Source organism: Cervus elaphus, chromosome 15 (genome assembly GCF_910594005.1).
Source record: "Cervus elaphus chromosome 15, mCerEla1.1, whole genome shotgun sequence".
NCBI lineage: Eukaryota > Metazoa > Chordata > Mammalia > Artiodactyla > Cervidae > Cervus > Cervus elaphus.
Window position 1 is genome coordinate 65,385,282 of NC_057829.1, and position 19,310 is coordinate 65,404,591.

The window sequence follows — 19,310 nt, forward strand, 5'->3', positions numbered from 1 at the left end:
TCTTACATTAAAAAAGGTAAAAGGGAATATTATAAATAACTTTATACCAAATATTTGGCATCTTTGATGACATGGACGAATTCCTTGAAAAACACAACTTACTGATACCAAAACAAGGTGAAACAAAATTTGAAGATCCCTATGTCTGTTGAAAAACTGAATTATCAAAAGGGCCACATGGTTTTCTGGTGAACTCTATCAAACATTTAAGGAATAAATAACACCAAAATAGAAAACAGAGTAGAAAAGAACCCTCCCTGACTTGTATTATGAGTTTACCGTAACCATAATTCTAAGGCTTGACAAAGGCATTAGCAGAAAAAAGATTGAAAGAGAAAGTCGGAAGACACTACTCCCTATGTCACCAAGTTGTTTTGTATACCTGCTTTTCCATTTTATATCCAATATTAGAAGGCAGTAGAGGTGGGGGGGAGGATGTAATTATTTTTTTAATTTTCTAAATTTCTGAATAATCTTCTGACCTCTTGTTATTATAAGTGTAAACTTTTATTTAAAAGATGTACAGAGTAGCTACAATTTTCTTTTTACTTTTATTCCTAGAATGTGAAGCCCAGAAAACCATAGCAACTGTGTTCATAGTATTCATATCTACAAACAAGGGCAAAGGCCTGAGAGGATACATGAAAGTACTCATTACATTTTGAAAACATAGCCTTACAACATGCATACTCCTTCTTAGCTTTACATTGGTGCTAATAGGATCTGTCAACTCTGCCTTTCTCTGTAATTGAGTAAATTGTGACCTCGGTCTAATCCCTCCCCCATCCCCCATTCCCTTTGTGTATGTGTCCACTTACCATCCTGAGAACGTGGGTAGTGATAAATAAAGCATTGAGTAGAGCCCTCTCAACTCTTTGAAAGCAGCATGATGCCAGCCCTCTAGTTATATTTCTTTAAGTGTTTACGTTTTTCTGTATTCTTTCTCTTGTGTAGCTGGAACCCTGGGGATGCAAAGCCATGAGAGAGGCCAAGAAGCTAACAAAGTAGCTGTCTCCCTTGTTAGCTTGTTCCTTTATTCTTTAAAAACAAGATAAAAACCATCTGGCTCAGGGCATTACATTTTCCTCCCCCATGCACCTCTATAGATGGAGGCTTCACCTGCAGTGAGGGTTTACATTGATTAGGGAGGGAGCAGTAATTCAAGCTTCCATCCTCTTCAAGGATACTTTGCTGTCTTTAAAGGTGCTGACCCACTGAGTTAAACTGTCAAGGGAGGATAAAAAAGTATCTTCATCCCAGGAGGTAACAGCTGCCAGGTTTTCAACACCTTGCAGGCTGCTGGAAAAATGTCACAATTGTCAGCTGAAGAATAATGACTCTGTTGTCATCTTCTGTTAATGACTGGGCCTTATAAAAGGAACTGCATAAGCCTTTTAGAAGGAATAAGTAGCTGTTTTCCTTTCCTACCACCCCACTCCTCCCCTAAATTCCTGTGTTGTTCTAAACATTAACTTGGAGTAGATGCACAGAAACCAGCGGTAAAGAACTTAAAGTTAAAACAATCCAGTGTAAGCATGGAGGTCTGATTGGCGTAGCTCCTTTATACAGTTGGATGAGTAGGAGGAACAAGCACATCACTGACACAGAAAATGACATTATCATGTGTATGAACAAAACAACAACAACAACAAAAAGTCATTCATAAGCCAGTGAACTGAGAGAAAACATACTGTATTTCTGCTCTTAGGAGGACAATTTGTTTTCAAGCAGCATCCAGATGGGTAAATACCACGACATTTCTTTTTCAAGAGAGCCACTTCCTTTATTAAAAAAAAAGTAAGAGAGAAACTCACTGAATTTACTTCCTTTAATAGCTCTGTAGTGTTTGTATAATATGTAATGGCATTCCCTTCTTTCTGATTTGATTGATGAGGGGGAAAGGTTTAATGAAGTCCCTCATATCAGGCTGGCAGGTTTTTTTCCTATTTGTTTTAGGTTAGTCATTTTAATTGTATTGAGTAATTAGAAGGTACACACAGCCAAGGGAGCTTTGTTCTGATAATTGCTCAAGAAAACCCGTTCCGTATCTGCCGTTGCTTTGTGTTAAGATATTTCTCCCCCTAGTGGAAATAGTAAGCACTTTGACTTGGCAGTAGGCAAGGTGTAATTGCAATATGACAAACTGTGCTTCAGGGACTATCTTGTAAATACTTTAGTTTGGGGTTTGGCATTATTTCATTATATATGTATGTTTTTTCCCCTATGAAACTTCCTACTTCTTTTTTTTCTCCTGAAGTGCTTTGGGCTTTGGATGGGAAAAAATTGCCTGAGATGTTTATTAAAAAAAAAACAACAATACAAAAACATAGTGCATCCTGGGTAATGTTCTGCAGCTTGACTTAATTTTAGTCATCTGTTTTAATTACCTATTTATAAAAATGCTTTTGCATTTGTAGACATTATTTAATACTTCAGAAGAAGCACCTCATTTGAAATAAATAAATAAATTGTACTTCTTTTAAATAGTCCATGTAAAAGACCTTAAAGGTAATTAATGTAGGTCTCTTAAGTAAGACAGAAGTGATCTTTCCAAGTCTGATGAAGTGATTTGTTATTTAACTTCCCACTTTGGCTGAATCCTTCAGAGTCTGATAACTTTTTTGTTTTTTAAACGTGGCTTTTGCAATTTGTGTCTAGCTACAAAAACCCGTTTTCAAAAAGAAGCAATTTAATAATCAGCAGTCTTAAAATTACTTTGAGGAAGGAAGACTGTATAGGGGGTTGGTTTTTGTTTTATTTTTATTTCAATGTAATCATTCTTTGATAAATTGTGTAATCACTGACTTAGTAGAAAAAATACTATTGAACTCCTGGGTTGCAATGACCATAAAAAGGGTATTTTCATATAGAGACATAAGATACTGTGAATAAATTATAAAGGAAACAGTTTATATGCTGGTTGAAGTCCATATGGGCCCAGTTCATTTTGTGTTCAGTGCTTAATCTGGATGTACCATTAAAAAGGTAGGAGGGGCTATTGTACCCAGTTGTGTGAGTCCTTAAAAAAAAATCTGCCATAAGAGCAACATGGAATGAGATCAGATACAGCTTTGCATCTATTGAATGAGATTTGATAGCATCATTGTGGCATTTTTAAAGCTCAGTTTCACCTTCCCTAGATGTCCCTGTTAGTTTGCTTTTTCTATCCCATATATATATATATATATATATATATTATATCTGAAGGTCCCTGTATACGCCCCCCCCCCCCCCAATCACTAGCCATTTTCATTACAGTATGTCTTGTTTTGCTATAGGGCTGCTGAACAGATTTCTTAAGCAGCTTTTTGCAAGGTTAAAAAAATGCAGCCTGGTAACAAGTTTGTGTCATTTTAAATATATACCTTCTAGTAAATAAGGAGAAGTCTGGCAATCAATCCCTTTTAGTGTGTTATATGTTTCACCTGACAACTAAACCTTCTATTGATTAGCCATTACTTTGTTAGATAATCCTATGTCATTGAATCCATTGTAAAAAATTAAACTCTTTAAAATGTTTTACCCTAGCAGCAGTGCGAAAATTGAAAACTTGTTCAGAATTACAGCCTGCTTTTACAAAGCAGGTAGTTTTCAGCAAGGCGTCTTACTGGTTTATGCTTATGTGCTTTATATGCAATATAAAAACGTATTAAAGTACTCCAACGCAAAGCTCTCTGCCTCTGGTTTAGCAATGAAGCTACCTTTTCAGATGCTGTATGGAGATAGAACCTATCTTGCCTGTGGCTGTTATACTCACTAGTTTATTTTAGCTGAAAGGAGTCTTATAATAGTAAAATACTGAAAGTAAAATATTTGATTCTTTGGCCTTTTTGTTTCAGACTGATCTAAGGACTCTGACCAGTTGTAGTTTACTAATCTAGGTGACTTCCTTTGGAGAAAAAGATCATATACCCATTTTACAGATGGAATGTCTAGAAAATAAAAACCTGTATATATCCTTGGGCTTCCCAGGTGGCGCTAGTGGTAAAGAACCTGCCTGCCAGTGAAGGAGACTTAAGAGACACGGGTTCAATCCCTGGGTCATGAAGATTACCTGGAGTAGGGCATAGCAACCCACTCCAGTATTCTTGCCTGGAAAGTCCCATGCACAAAGGACTATCTCAGGCTACAATCCGTGGGGTCACAGAGTCAGACATGACTGAAGCGATTTAGCATGCATGCGCATCCCTACTCTGGAAACTCCTAAAAGTTTCCTGAATCTAACTAATGTTCCCCCTGAGTTGTATTATACTCATTTCTGAGGGTAAAAGAAATTTTGGAGAAAAATTCATTTTCTCCCTGCCATGACTTTTTTTTTTTCTTTTCAGAAAAATAAAATAACATTTTTATTAACTGTTCAAACCTCTAGTACTTTATCCCTGAAATGTTAACTGCATACTTTTATATTTTCATTGAAATAAAGGTTTCATACAGTGAATTACATATATATTAATCACATAAGTCACTGAATTTTTGACATCTTTTCAACTATGTAACCACCACCCCAATCAAGCTATCAGTTCAGTTCAGTTCAGTTCAGTCGCTCATTGTCGGACTCTTTGCAACCCCACGAACCACAGCACGCCAGGCCTCCCTGTCCATCACCAACTCTCAGAGTCCACCCAAACCCATGTCCATCAAGTCATTGATGCCATCTAACCATCTCATCCTCTGCTGTCCCCTTCTCCTCCTGCCCTCAATCTTTCCCAGCATCAAGGTCTTTTCAAAGGAGTCAGCTCTTCACATCAGGTAGCCAGAGTATTGGAGTTTCAGCTTCAACATCAGTCCCGCCAATGAACACCCAGGACTGTGGGACATTTTCATTACCCAAGAAAGTTCCCTCATTCTCCTTTCCAACCAGTTTCCCTGCCCACAATGAATCAAACATTGATCAGCTTCCTGTCATAGATTAGTTTCACCTTGCTTGAATTGTGTGTAATAGAATCATACATGTTGGGGTCTCACTCTCACTCAGCATAATGTTTATGAGATTCACTATACTGCTGTGTTTATCTAGTTGTTCATTCTCTTTTACTGTACAATATATTCCATTGAATAAATATACTACACTTTGTTTTCTTCCTTTGATAGACACTTGAGCTATTTCCATTTTTTAAAATGAAGTTGCTATGAATGTCCTTTAAGCTTTTTTGGTGAGCATGTGTTAAATACTTTTTCATGTGCTTATTGGCTATTAAGATATTATCTTTTGTTAAGTATCTGGGGGGTTTTTTTGCATTAAACAAATTGCATTGTCTGTCTTCAGTTGCTCAGTCGTGTCCGACTCTTTGCGACCCCATGGACTGCAGCACACCAAGCCTCCCTGTCCATCACCAACTCCCAGAGCTTGCTCAAACTCATGTCCATTGAGTGGGTGATGCCATCCAACTATCTCATCCTCTGTCGTACCCTTCTCCTCCGCCTTCAAACTTTCCCATCATTGGGGTCTTTTCCAAAGAGTCAGTTCTTCGCATCAGGTGGCCAAAGTACTGGAGTTTCAGCTTCAACATCAATCTTTCCAGTGAATAAATAGGACTAATCTGCTTTCGGATGGACTGGTTGGATCTCCTTGCAGTCCAAGGGACTCTCAAGAGTCTTCTCCAACACCACAGTTCAGAAGCATCAATTCTTCGGCGCTCAGCTTTCTTTATAGTCCAGCTCTCACATCCATACATGACTACTGGAAAAACCATAGCCTAGACTAGACAGACCTTTGTTGGCAAAGTAATGTCTCTGCTTTTTAATATGCCATCTAGGTTGGTCATAACTTTCCTTCCAAGGAGTAAATGTCTTTTAATTTCATGGCTGCAGTCACCGTCTGCAGTGACTTTGGAGCCCCAAGAAATAAAGTCTGTCACTGTTTGTGTCATTTCCCCATCTATTTCCCATGAAGTGATGGGACCAGATGCCATGATCTTAGTTTTGTGAATATTGAACTTTAAGCCAGCTTTTTCACTCTCCTCTTTCACTTTCATCAAGAGGCTCTTTAGTTCTTCTTCGCTTTCTGCCATAAGGGTGGTGTCATCTGCATATCTGAGGTTATTGATGTTTCTCCCTGCAATCTTGATTCCAGCTTGTGCTTCATCCAGCCCAGTGTTTCTCATGATGTACTCTGCATATAAGTTAAATAAGCAGGGTGACAATATACAGCCTTGATGTACTCCTTTCCCTATTTGGAGCCAGTCTGTTGTTCCATGTCCAGTTCTAACTGTTGCTTTCTGACCTGCATACAGATATCTCAAGAGGCAGGTCTGGTGGTCTGGTATTCCCATCTCTTTAAGAATTTTCCACAGTTTATTGTGATCCACACAGTCAAAGGCTTTGACATAGTCAGTAAAGCCAGAAATAGACGTTTTTCTGGAACTCTCTTGCTTTTTGATAATCCAGCAGATGTTGTCAACTTGATCTCTGGTTCCTCTGCCCTTTCTAAAACCAGCTTGAACACCTGGAAGTTCACAGTTCACGTACTGTTGAAGCCTGGCTTGGAGAATTTTGAGCATTACTTTGCCAGCATGTGAGACGAGTGCTATTGTGCGGTAGTTTGAGCATTCTTCGGAGAAGGCAATGGCAACCCACTCCAGTACTCTTGCCTGGGAAGTCCAATGGATGGAGGAGCCTGGTTAGGCTACAGTCTATGGGGTCTCAAAAGAGTTGGATACGACTGAGCGACTTCACTTTCACTTTTCACTTTCATGCACCGGAGAAGAAAATGGCAACCACTCCTGTATTCTTGCCTGGAGAATCCCAGGGACGAGAGCCTGGTGGGCTGCTGTCTCTGGGGTCGCACAGAGTCGGACACAACGGAAGCAACTTAGCAGTAGTAGCAGTTGAACATTCTTTGGCATTGCCTTTCTTTGTGATTGGAGTGAAAACTGACCTTTTCCAGTCCTGTGGCCCCTTCTGAGTTTTCCAAAATTGCTGGCATATTGAGTGCTGCAGTTTTACAGCATCATCTTTTAGGATTTGAAATAGCTCAACTGGAATTCCATCACCTCTACTAGTTTGTTTGTAGTGATGCTTCTTAGGCCCACTTGACTTCACATTTCAGGATGTCTGGCTCTAGGTTCATACCATCGTGATTATCTGGGTCGTGAAGATCTTTTTTGTCTGTCTTAGTTCTAGATAACAGTCCTTTGTCATCTATGTGTTCTGAATATCCTCTCACAATCTGTATCTTGCCTGTTTACTCATGGTGTGCTTTTGATGAGAAGTTTCTGATTTTTGAATAAAGTTCAGTCAATTAACCTTACCTCATGATTATAAAGATATTCTAGATTTTATTCTAGAAGCTTTATAAATTTTAGCTTTTACCTTGAATTCTGGCCCATTTCAAATTAATTCTTAAGTGTGCTGTGAAATATATTGAGGCTCATTATTTTCCCCATAGTTTTTTTGGACTGAAAATTATTAAAATAGTTTATTTCTTCCTTCAGTTTATTATTAACATTTTATTGTACTTATTTTCTTATTTGTTTGCTTGGCTAGTGATTATAGTATTTATTTGTTTAATTATTATTTATATTTTTATTAAAATATAGTTGATGTATTTCATACCACATTATAATAAGTTATAGGTGTACAGTATAGTGATTCACAGTTTTTAAAGGTTATACTACATTTATAGTTACTATAAAATATTGGCTATATTCCCTGTGTTGTACAATCCCCATACTTTTTTATTCACTTGTTTTGGAAGCAGTGCTGAAAAGACTTTCCTTTCCTCCACTGAATTACATGGGTGCCTTTGTCAGAAATCAGTTGGCTGAACAAATGTAGTCTATTTCTGAACCTCCTGGAAAGGAGACTGCTTGCTGCTGTAGGCAGAGCAAAGGGTATCAGTGGCTGAGGCACTGACCAACTCCTACTTCATGTCCCTGCGTGACACAGAAGATGAGTTCAAGGTCTTCTGTTTTTTTAGAGGAGTCTGTCCTTGCACTGTCTTGATTATTGTAGCTTTGTTAATTCTTGAAATCAGGTAGTATGAGTCCTCCACATTTTTATTTTTAATATTGTTTTGGCTATAGGTACTTTATACTTCTATATAAATTTTAGAATTGTTAGAATTTCTATTAAAAAGAAGTCTATGAGGTGTTGATTTGGGTTTTTTTTGAAGCTCAAATATCTATTTGCATAGAATTAACTGCTCAATAATAGAGTCTTCCAGTGTGCAGACATGGTCTGTATCTCCGTTTGTCTTTTAAAATTTCTCTAAGCAATGTTTTTTTTTCTTCCAGTTTTCAGTGTCCATTTTGTATATGTAGTTTGTTAGATTTATTCCTAAGTATTTAATGTTTTTCAGCGCTATTATAAACTTTTCTCATTCTCTGATTGTTGTTAAGAGTATAGAAATGCAGTTGGTTTTTGACTGTTGTCTTTGTTTCCTATCATTTGTGAATAAAGAGAATTTTTTTCTTTTCAACTTACTTGGCTTTTGTTTCTTTTTCTTTATTTGAATTGCTAAGGCCTCCATATAATGTCGAATAGATGTGGTAAGAGGACATCTTTGCTTTGTTCCCAGTTGTGAGAGAGTTTTAAATCGTCTTTCACCACCAAGAATGATGTTAGTTGAAATTTTTTAGGTGCCCTTTATGGGATTGAAGAAGTTCCCATTTATTTCTGGCTTGCTGTTGTATTTTTTTTTTTAATTATAAATTGGTGTTTAGTTTTGTCAAATACATCTCCCATTCTATTAATATGGAGAAGCACATCAGTTGACTTTGTTAAGAAGTTTTGTGTCAAAACTTTTGTTTTGTGTCAATCCCTTTTGTTCAAAAGGGATTTTAGTTTGTAGTTGTTTTTTTTTTTCCTGATATCTTTGTTGTGATGTTCTTCTTCCTTACTATTAAGTAGAATTCACCAGTAACACTGTGGCCCAGAAGTTTTCTTTGTGGGAAGATTTTTTTTTTTAATTTATGTATAATGTAGTGTGCTTAATTGCTCAGTCGTGTCCAACTCTTTGCGACCCCATGGACTATAGTCCCCCAGGCTCCTATGTCCATGGGGATTCTCCAGGCAAGAATGCTGGAATGGGTTGCCATGCCCTCCTCCAGGGGATCTTCCCAAGCCAGGAATCAAACCCAGGTCTCCCACATTGCAGGCTGAGTCTTTACTGCCTGAGCTACCAGGGAAGCCATTTATGTGTAATAGTTTCTAATAATTTCAACTTCTTTAATAGTTGTAGAGCTGTCTGTTGTTATTTAGTCGCTAAGTCATGTCCAACTCTTTTGTGACCCCATAGCCCACTAGGTTCCTCTGTCTGTGACTGGAGTGGGTTGCCATTTCCTTCCCCAGGGGATCTTCCCGACCCAGGGGTTGAACTACATCTCCTGCATTGGTAGGCAGATTCTTTACCACTGAGCCACCTGGGAAGCCCCTATAGAACTGTCCAGATTTTCTGTTTCTTATTCTGTCAGTTTTAGTCATTTGTATCTTTCAAGAAATGTATCCTGTTTTAGTCAACAGATTGTAATCTATTAATATCTTTCATTTTATTTTAATACTCTTCCATTTTGTCAAATGAGAGCCCATTTAGGCTGGCATCTGTGCCCCTATGATATATGTCCATTATTCCCTGAGTATTTCCAGGTTCATCTTGTATTAACCCTGTCCATTCCAGGAATCAAGCATTTCTCCAGGGAGCTATGGCTCCTTTTAGCACCGAATTGTATTTAGAAGACAGGATTTAAATGTTAACTTTTATTTTACGTCCATATTATATATTTTGAAAACCATGAGTTCACATTGATATCTCCAGTTCCAATACAGTGTCAACAGAGTTTATTTTAGGCTTTTCCCTTTTCATATTTGTAATTCTCCTTTAATGGTAAGAAACCTGGTTTGAGTTTTTCCCTCTTAGCACTTTAAAATTCCCTGTTCCTTGGGAACTCCCTGGTGGTCCAGTGGTTAGGGCTTGGCGCTTTCACTGCCAAGGGTTCAGTTCAATCCCTGCCACGAGGTGCAGCACCCCCTGCAAAAAAAAAAAAAAAATGTGTTCCTTTGTCTTTTAGACTTCATTGTTTATGGTGAAAAATCTGCCATTATTTACATTGTTGCTCCCATATATATGGAATCCCCTTTTGCTGCTTTTAAGGTTTTGTTTTTGTTACTGATTTTCAGCAGTTTTGACTGTCTTGGACCTAGGTTTTATTTTCTGATATTTAGGGGTTTTTTGTATTTAATCTTTTGGGGTTTACTGTTCTTACAGTAAAAAGCCAATGGTTTTCACCAAATTTGAGAAATAGTTGGTCACTATTTTTATAACTTTCTGTGCCCAATTTTTGCCTTTCTTCTGGGTCTCCAATTCCATAATGTTAGATCATTTGAAAATTGTCCCACAGGTGACTGAGACTCTGTTCTTTTTTTTTCTTTTCACCTTTCTATTCTTCAGATTATTTCAGTTGATCTGTCTTTTAAGTTCATTGGCCTTTTTTTCTGCCATCTCCAACCTGCTTTTAAGCTCATCCAATAAATTTTTAATTTCAGGTAACATATTTTCCCATTCTAGAATTTGTTTGGCTTATTTTAGTTTTTTATTTTAATGGTGAAAATTAATAAAAAAATAAAAAAATTTTTAAAAAAATGGTGAAAATTTCCATCTGTTTACTCACTGTGATTGTATCTTTCCTTAAGTTGTTGAACACATTTGTTATAGCTTCTGTAGAACCTTTATGAACTGATTCCCATAACTAGATCATCTCGTGGTCATTTTCTGTTGATTTCTTTTTCTCTTTATTGTGGGTCCCTTTTCTTCTCATGTCTAGTAGTTTTTATTGTTTAGCGGACATTATAAACAATACATTGTGGAGACTCTGGTTTCTTTTATCTTCCTCTGTTTATCTTACTGGCTGATCACTGTGACTTCATAAGAGTCTTGGTTTTATGTTTGTTAGGGCAGGTGTGTTTTGGTTTTTGCCCTTAGTCCTGAGGCATATCCCTTAGTCCTAAAGACTTACCTTTAGTCTGAATGCAGGGTCTTTCTAAGCTTTCAATAGAAAGTTTGAGTTGCTTATGAAACTCCTCTAAACTCAGATTCAAAACCCTGTGTCTCCTCATGCGCAGCAGCTGAAATCTCTTCTCATGTCTTTCAGTCTTCTAGCTATTACTTTATTTTGGAATATTTGGAGTCTCTCATTCATGTAAGTAGTTTGAAGGTTAGCCGTAGATTTGAGAGAAATTTATATGCATGTTTTGATGCTTCCTCCCTGCCAGAGGAAGGGCTGGCTCTTCCTGTTTTCTATTTTTCGTCTCAATTTCGAGCCTCTGTGGCTGCCCTGAACTCCCCAAGCCAATAGACTGTCTTTCTAATTGAATTTTTAGCCATCCTGCATCAAATAGCCTGTGAGTACCCTCATGGAAAAAGCACGTAAACGTGGATCTTACTAAGTGTGATTCTCCTCTCCTCTTTCTCAGTCTTCTTCTCCCCCCAGTTTCCACCTACTTTTGGTCAACCTGTAGTGCCTTTGTTTTTTTAAAATATTTTTTCCATGGTTTATAATTGTTATCTGAGAAGAGTTAATTTAATATAAACAAACATCTCTGCCATTATTGGAACTAGTACTCTTTGGCTTAAAGTTTTGTTTTATTTAGTATATACCAATTGCTTCATAAATGTCTTAAGAACACAGTTTAAAAATTGTATTGTCTGTACATGAATAGTTTGTGTACTATTGTCTGTACATGAATAATTGTGAATAGTTTCACAAATATTAGCATTTGTGAAAGAAGTACTGAACCCTGAGTCCAGACATACATGTACCAATAGCGCCTGTACACTAATGTCAAATGATCCAGTTTATTCTTTTAAAATATGTGTTTGAAATAATTTCAACTTAAGTAATATAAGAATAAAACAATTAAGTGGATAAATTTTTAAAAATTTAACTTGTTTAAATGGAAACTCAAATTTATAATGTTATTTTTTTCTATTTCCTTAAATTTTATTCATATCTATCTGTTCTTTTCCAAAGAATGATAGTTGACCAAAAATGAATTATTTAAAATATCTGTGTCCATTGCTAATATAAATAAGTACATAAATGAATAAGCAGACAAATGGAAGAACTCATAGCTCTCCCTTCAGAAGAATCCCAATTAATTAACGTAGAAGGAAAGAGAAATTAAAAAATAACCATTAGGACGCAACAGTAAAAATGACCATAGGCAAGATCCAACAGTATGCTAAAATTAGCATGCAAAAGTTGAAGCAGAAGCAAAATATTTGCATAGTCTTAAAGTATTTTCCTCAGTATATTTAGTAATTTCTAAAGGAAACATATTAAGCTAATAATAGAGAATCTTGCTAGACACAATCTTAGGCAAATGGTCAAGGTTAACATCAGTATTTCTGAATACTCAGCAGTGTACCTCTTGACATGGTGCATTGAGAAAAGCACCTCACGTCTGTGGTGTCCTTCCCAATAATCTACAACCTCAGTCTGATCTTGGGGAAACATGAGACAAACCCAAACTGAGGGACATTCTGTAGATTAATCAGTACTCTTCAGCAGTGTCAGAATCATGAAAGACAAGCAAAGATGGGAAAATTGTCACAGATTAGAGGAGACTAAGGATACATGGCAACTAAATGCAATATGGGATCTTGAGTTAGATCCTGAACAGAAGAAGAATGTTAGTGGAAAAACTGGTGAAAGTCAAGTAAGTTCTTAACTTCGTATTGTACCAAGGTTAATTGGTTTATTTTGGTAAATATTCTCTGGTTGTGTAAGACCTCAATGTAAAGGAAAGCTGGGAAAGGCTGTACAGGAACTCATATCTATTTTGCAACTGTTCTATAAATCTAGAATTTTAGAAAGTTGATATTTTCTTATTATTGGTTATGAGATCACCTGTGTCTTAAGACTTTTCTCTTTAATTTCAACACATATGTGTATATCAAGAGTTCTCAAAGAGTGTTCTTAGACCACTAATGTTAACATCAGCTGGGGATTTGTTAAAAATGCAAGTTCTCAGAAGCTCCAGGGATGGGGCCCAGCAATCTATGTTTTAACAAGTCCTCCAGATGATTGCGATGGGCACTAATGTTTGAGAGCCCTGACTTGTACTTTCAGTAAAAACATAAGACTAAAAGGAAACATTTTAATCAATATATTGGCCAGTTATATTACAATAAAGTATCAGTTCAGTTCCATCACTCAGTCCTGTCCAACTCTTTTTGATCCCATGGACTGCAGCACACCAGGCTTCCCTGTCCATCACCAACTCACGCTTGCTCAAATTCATGTTCATTGAGTCACTGATGCCATCCAACCATCTCATCTTCTGTCATCCCCTTCTCCTCCTGCCTTCAATCTTTCCCAGCATCAGAGTCTTTTCCAATGAGTCAGTTCTTCGCATCAGGTGGCTAAAGTATTGGAGTTTCAGCTTCAACATCAGCCCTTCCAATGAATATTCAGGACTGATTTCCTTTAGGACGGACTGGTTGGATCTCCTTGCAGTCCAGGGGACTCAAAAATCTTTTCCATCACCACAGTTCAAAAGCATCAATTCTTTGGTCCTTCTTTATGGTCTAGCTCTCACATCCATACATTACTACTGGAAAAACCATAGCTTTGACCAGACGGACCTTTGTCGGCAAAGTATTGTCTCTGCTTTTTAATATGCTGTCTAGGTTGGTCATAGCTTTTCTTCCAAGGGGCAAGTGTCTTTTAATTTCATGGCTGCAGTCACCATCTGCAGTGATTTTGGAGCCCCAAAGAAAAGGTCTCTCACTGTTTCTGTTGTTTCCCCATCTATTTGCCATGACATGATGGGACCAGATGCCATGATCTTCATTTTTTGAATGTTGAGTTTTAAGCCAGTTTTTTCACTTTCCTCTATCACTTTCATCAAGAGGCTCTTCAGTTCCTCTTTGCATTCTGCCATAAGGGTGGTGTCGTCTGCATATCTGAGGTTATTGATATTTCTCCTGGCAGTCTTGATTCCAGCTTGTGCTTCATCCAGCCCGGCATTTCACATGATGTACTCTGCATATAAGTTAAATAAGCAGGGTGACAATATATAGCCTTGACATACTCCTTTCCCTATTTGGAACCAGTCCCTTGTTCCATGTCCGGTTCTAACTTGCTTCTTGACCTCCATACAGATTTCTCAGAAGACAGGTAAGATGGTCTGGTATTCCCATCTCTTTAAGAATATTCCACAGTTTGTTATGATCCACACATTCAAAAGCTTTGGTATAGTCAGTAAAGCAGAAGTAGATGTCTTTCTAGAATTCTCTTTTTTTTTTCTATGACCCAACGGATGTTGGCCATTTGATCTAGTTCCTCTGCCTTTTCTAAATCCAGCTTGGACATCTGGAAGTTCTCGGTTCATGAACTGTTGAAGCTTTGCTAACCAGCGTTTTTGCTTTTTTTTAATTATGGTAAAATACATGTAACATTTACCACTTTAATTAGCTTTAAATATGCAGTTCATGGTATTAAATACATTCTTCACATTGTTGTATAATAGCCACCACCACCCATCCCCATAACTTTTAACATCTTATAAAACTGAAATGCTGTACTCACTAAACAGTAACTCCCTATTCCCTCCTTCTCCCATCTAGTTGAAACCACTATTTTACTTTCTGTCTCTATGTTTTTGACTAAATGGAATCATGCAGTATTTGTCTTTTTGTGACTGGGTTATTTCACATAGCATAGTGTCCTTAGGTTTCATCCATGTTATAGTATATGTCAATTTCTTTTCTTTTTAAGACTGAATACTGTTCCACTGTATTTATGTACCACATTTTGCTTATCCATTTATCTGTCAGTGGACATTGTGGATCTTAGCTATTGTGGATAATGCTGCCATGAACATGAGTGTACAAATATCTCATAAAGACTCCACTTTCAGTTCTTAATGTACCCAGAATTGGAATTACTGGATCATAGGGTAATTCTGTTTTTAATTTTTTGAGGAATCACTACTGTATTTTTTTTTTTTTCCCACCTTGGCTATACCATTTTGCATTCACACTAACAGTGCACAGGGGTTCCAGTTTCTCCACACTTTCACCAACACTTGTTTTCTGGTTTTGTTTTGTTATTAGTAACCATCCTAATGGATATAAGGTGGTAACATATTGTAGTTTTGATTTGCATTCCTCTCATGCATTCCTCTCATGATGTTGAGCATCATTTCATGTGCTTTTTAGCCATTTGTATATCTTCTCAGATAATCTCTATTTTGGTTCCCTGCTGGCTCAGGTGGTAAAGAATCTGCCTGCAATGCAGGAGACCCAGGTTCAATCCCTGGATTGGGAAGATCCCCTGGAGGAGGGCATGGCAACCCACTCCAGTATTCTAGCCTGAAGAATCCCCATGGACAGAGGAACCTGGTAGGCTACAGTCCATGGGGGTCTGACTTAGCACAGCACAATCTCTGTTTAAGTCCTTTGCCCATTCTGAATAACTGACACCTCTACCTTTCATATATACAGTGAAGTTACTACTGCTCACACACTTGTTCATGGCACATCAGTGGCACTTTTGGGCTGTCGCTTTCTTTACTTCCCCATGTCTGCCTTGTCCCTCAGCTCCCATAAATCTAGAATTTACACATAGGATCTATTTGTGTGTTGATTTTTAGAAATGGGGCAGAATTTGAAAACTGCATGACAGTATTTCAGTACCTAATCTTATTTCAAAAAAATTCTCTTTGCAGACATACAACAGCTGTGCCAGACTCTGCTTAAATCAAGAGACAGTATGTCTAGCAAGCACTGCTATGAAGACTGAAAATTGTGTGGCCAAAGTAAGTAATATTACACATTAATATATGTTATGTCACATCATAACAATGGTTTATCTATAGATATCTTTACTCAGTATTGCTATTAAGGAGTATTATAGGATTGTTAAAAAATACAGCAGGCATCATTATGTCCAAAGCAGATTGCAAGTTGAAGTTTCTATCTCTTCAGTCGCAGCAGAATTTTGTGATTGCGTGCTCTGGTCACACTTTAGTCTAATTCACATTTGTTGCTTGACACTAATTATGGATTATTACAAATAAGATTTGTGTGGGACGTCCCTAACTGTCCAGTGTTTAAGACTCCAAGCTTCAACTGAAGGGGGCATAGGTTCGATCCCTAGTTGGGGAACTAAACATCCTACATGTCAGTTCAGTTCAGTTCAGTCACTCAGTCATGTCCAACTCTTTGCGACCCCATGGACTGCAGCATGCTAGGCCTCCCTGTCCATCACCAACTCCCAGAGCTTGCTCAAACTCATGTCCATCGAGTCGGTGATGCCATCCAACCATCTCGTCCTCTGTCGTCCCCTTCTCCTCCTGCCTTTAATCTTTCCCAGCATCAGGGTCTTTTCAAATGAGTCAGCTCTTTGCATCAGGTGGGCAAAGTATTGGAGTTTCAGTTTCAGCATCAGTCCTTCCAGTGATATTCAGGACTGATTTCCTTTAGGATGGACTGGTTGGATCTCCTTGCAGTCCAAGGGACTCTCAAGAGTCTTCTCCAACACCACAGTTCAAAAGCATCAATTCTTCAGCGCTCAGCTTTCTTTATAGTCCAACTCTCACATCCATACATGACTACTGGAAAACCATAGCTTTGACTAGACGGATCTTTGGCCAAAAAAAGAACAGATTTGTGTTAAAAAAAATAAAATTATTTTTATAAGTCCATTGGTGGTTTTAAAATGTAATTGAGTATAGAGTACCCCTTTGTAGGATTGTGAAATATACTATAGAAAATCCAGTTATTTTATATCATTATTAATATTTATTGAGTAGCTATTGATAAATATATTGCTTTGGAGGTCTTGATCTGACTGGACAAGTATGTTTAATCATGCATATGGAGCTACTTGTTTCTCATGTATAAATGTTTGCTGTATCAATAGACTAGATACAAAAAATAATCTTAGGTGTTAGAGATCTTACAATCTAACAAATGTAACAACTATGCCTCAAGTTTTCCGTCTCTAATTACTCGGAACTTTGACCTAAATTTACATATCAGCCATTTTGCTTATTCCAGAAGTAAGTGAAATTACCATATGGGCCCTGTTTCCAGACTTTTACTCTGTATGTCTGCAAAATTACTGCCTTTTATAACTATTCAGGAATTTGTCACTTTTACAACACTCCCAACTTTAACTAATTTAATCTATTGTGTTATACATTCAGGCTGTCTGTTACTATTATTATTAGAGCCAGGCTTGGTATCATGTATTTGCATTCTTTGCTACAAAAATCAAAGGACGGCAATATTTTTTATTTTGTTTTATTTCTTAAAACATGTAGTTTCAGTTGGTAAAGGACCACTTTATCAACTGGAAATATATCATGCAAAATATAACCTTTGAGAATGATCCATAGAGAAATGTTGAAATTTATTAAAAATTATGGTGAAATAGGTAGAATTAATTAGTTAAGTTCATAAATTAGAACATCTTAATGATTTACTGCAAAATCTGAATATTACAGTTTAACATATTTATTTTTTCAGTCATATAGTCACAGCCATCAAGTGCTGATTCACCCTGTTTTGTATCCAACATTTGTACATTGAGATGGGGGACCAATAATTTGGGCCTTTGAAAATAATCTCTCTATTTTTTGGCCATGGTGTTCTCAGTTTTCATCACAAGTGGGTAACTTCTGGCTAAACAAGGTAAAATCTTGGCATGAGCACTGATCCAAGGACAGGGTGATGATTTTAATGAGTTTCATTGAGAGCTGGCCAAGTGAGCATCTGTTCCTTTTGTTTTCTCAATACTTTGTAAGCCAGGATCTCTAAGCTACATAGTTATGTTGGTGTATGTCTGTATGATGGTTTTTCCCCCCTGCTCCTACCCTCTACTTCAGTGGTGCATGTAGGCACAATGGCATAATTTCTTCTATGCTCTTGGGTGAGGAAATAAGTTTGCTCGTTGCTGCTCATCAGTCTGTTTTTTTTTTTTTGTTTTTTTTTATCAGTCTGTTTTTGTTGCTCCCAGATGGTGACCCTCTCATCCCATTCTTGCTTGTTTTAACATTACTCTGCCACATATATCTTTTCATCGTCTCCTTAAATATACTAGTTTAATAATGATTTCTTTATTTCCTGTTGGAACCCACTTAACTTTCTGGTTCCTTTTATTGAGACACATCTTCATCTTTTGTTTCATTGCTTCAGATTTGAGCCAAATAATCTGTTGGTCAAGGCAAATAAAAACATGTAGCTGAAAAAATTTCTTTCTTGCAACAGTTTCCAGTGAGGTGCAATAACATGGGAATAGGAAAAGAGTTTTCCCTTTTTTATTTGCATATTTTATATGTATCTCAGGATTCTGTGCCGCTGCTCTTGGCCTCATTTATTGCTTGCCCTTTGAAAAATAATGAGTTACCATTATTTTTGTAGGTCTGTAAGCTTGTCCCTATTTCATGCTCTTCACCTTTAGCCTTTAACTGGATAGTTTCACCTGCTGTACTTTATATGGCTATGGTTTTTAGCTTGGTACTGGTATCTATTATTGATTCAGACTGTGCTCCACAGTGGCCTTGAATGTCCAGTCATCTCCATGGAGAGCAGCTATAGTACAGTGATATCAACCATTTTTGTCCTCTAGTTCAAAACAACTAATTCTGATAGGAGTGACTTTGGTTTGGGTGGAAATGGTAATTGAAGTCTAAGATCTTATTGAATACTGTTTATATGAGTTTTAGAGAAGACATTAATACTAGTTAGTTCCTTTAAATATAGCAATACTGTTAGGTTTGGACCCCTGACCTAACCTATGTATGCAACTCTTCTTTGCCAGGGGTATCTTAAAATACATGTTTTATAATAGGTCTATGAAAAGAGACCCTTAGTCTTCTTTAGAATACAAGAAAGTAAAGTTGTAAGGCAAACTACAGCTACTCTGGGTTAATCATAATCATTGAATCTCTAAGAATGAGTCTTAAGAAAATATTTTAAGATAAAAATGGAGAAAGAGGCATTTCATAGTATGACTTAACCCAAGTAATATTTGGAGGCATTGAGATGTTTTTTATTTCTTCCATAGCCTTCCTTCTTACTAATTATAGCCCTGTAGTTCATGAGATTTGTGTTTGGAACATGATAAGCTCTGTGTTTATTGTAGCTTTAAATGGACAGTCATTATTGACTGCCAACTTAGTCTTTAAAATCAATAATCATGTTGTACCTAATTGTCAGCCTTTGTGATGTTTTTTAATTGGTAAAGAAAGCTAACTGGAAAAATAAAGAGCATTAATTTTTATCTTTTTATTGACTTTATTATTGAAAATTTTTGGTTTCAAGCTTTTCCATAATACACCCTTCCACACACACATACAGTTAA

The 19,310-nt window shown here is 37.0% G+C and overlaps 1 protein-coding gene across 10 annotated transcripts in view; it reads left to right on the forward strand.

Moving 5' to 3' along the window:
* The window catches only part of BTRC (beta-transducin repeat containing E3 ubiquitin protein ligase), a 172,641-nt gene that overhangs the window by 94,551 nt on the left and 58,780 nt on the right, over nucleotides 1–19,310 (forward strand). For all 10 annotated transcript variants that reach the window (XM_043924957.1, XM_043924961.1, XM_043924962.1 and 7 more), the window contains one exon: nucleotides 15,670–15,759. In XM_043924957.1, the coding sequence (XP_043780892.1) occupies nucleotides 15,670–15,759 (90 nt within the window). The remainder of the gene's footprint in view (nucleotides 1–15,669; nucleotides 15,760–19,310) is intronic.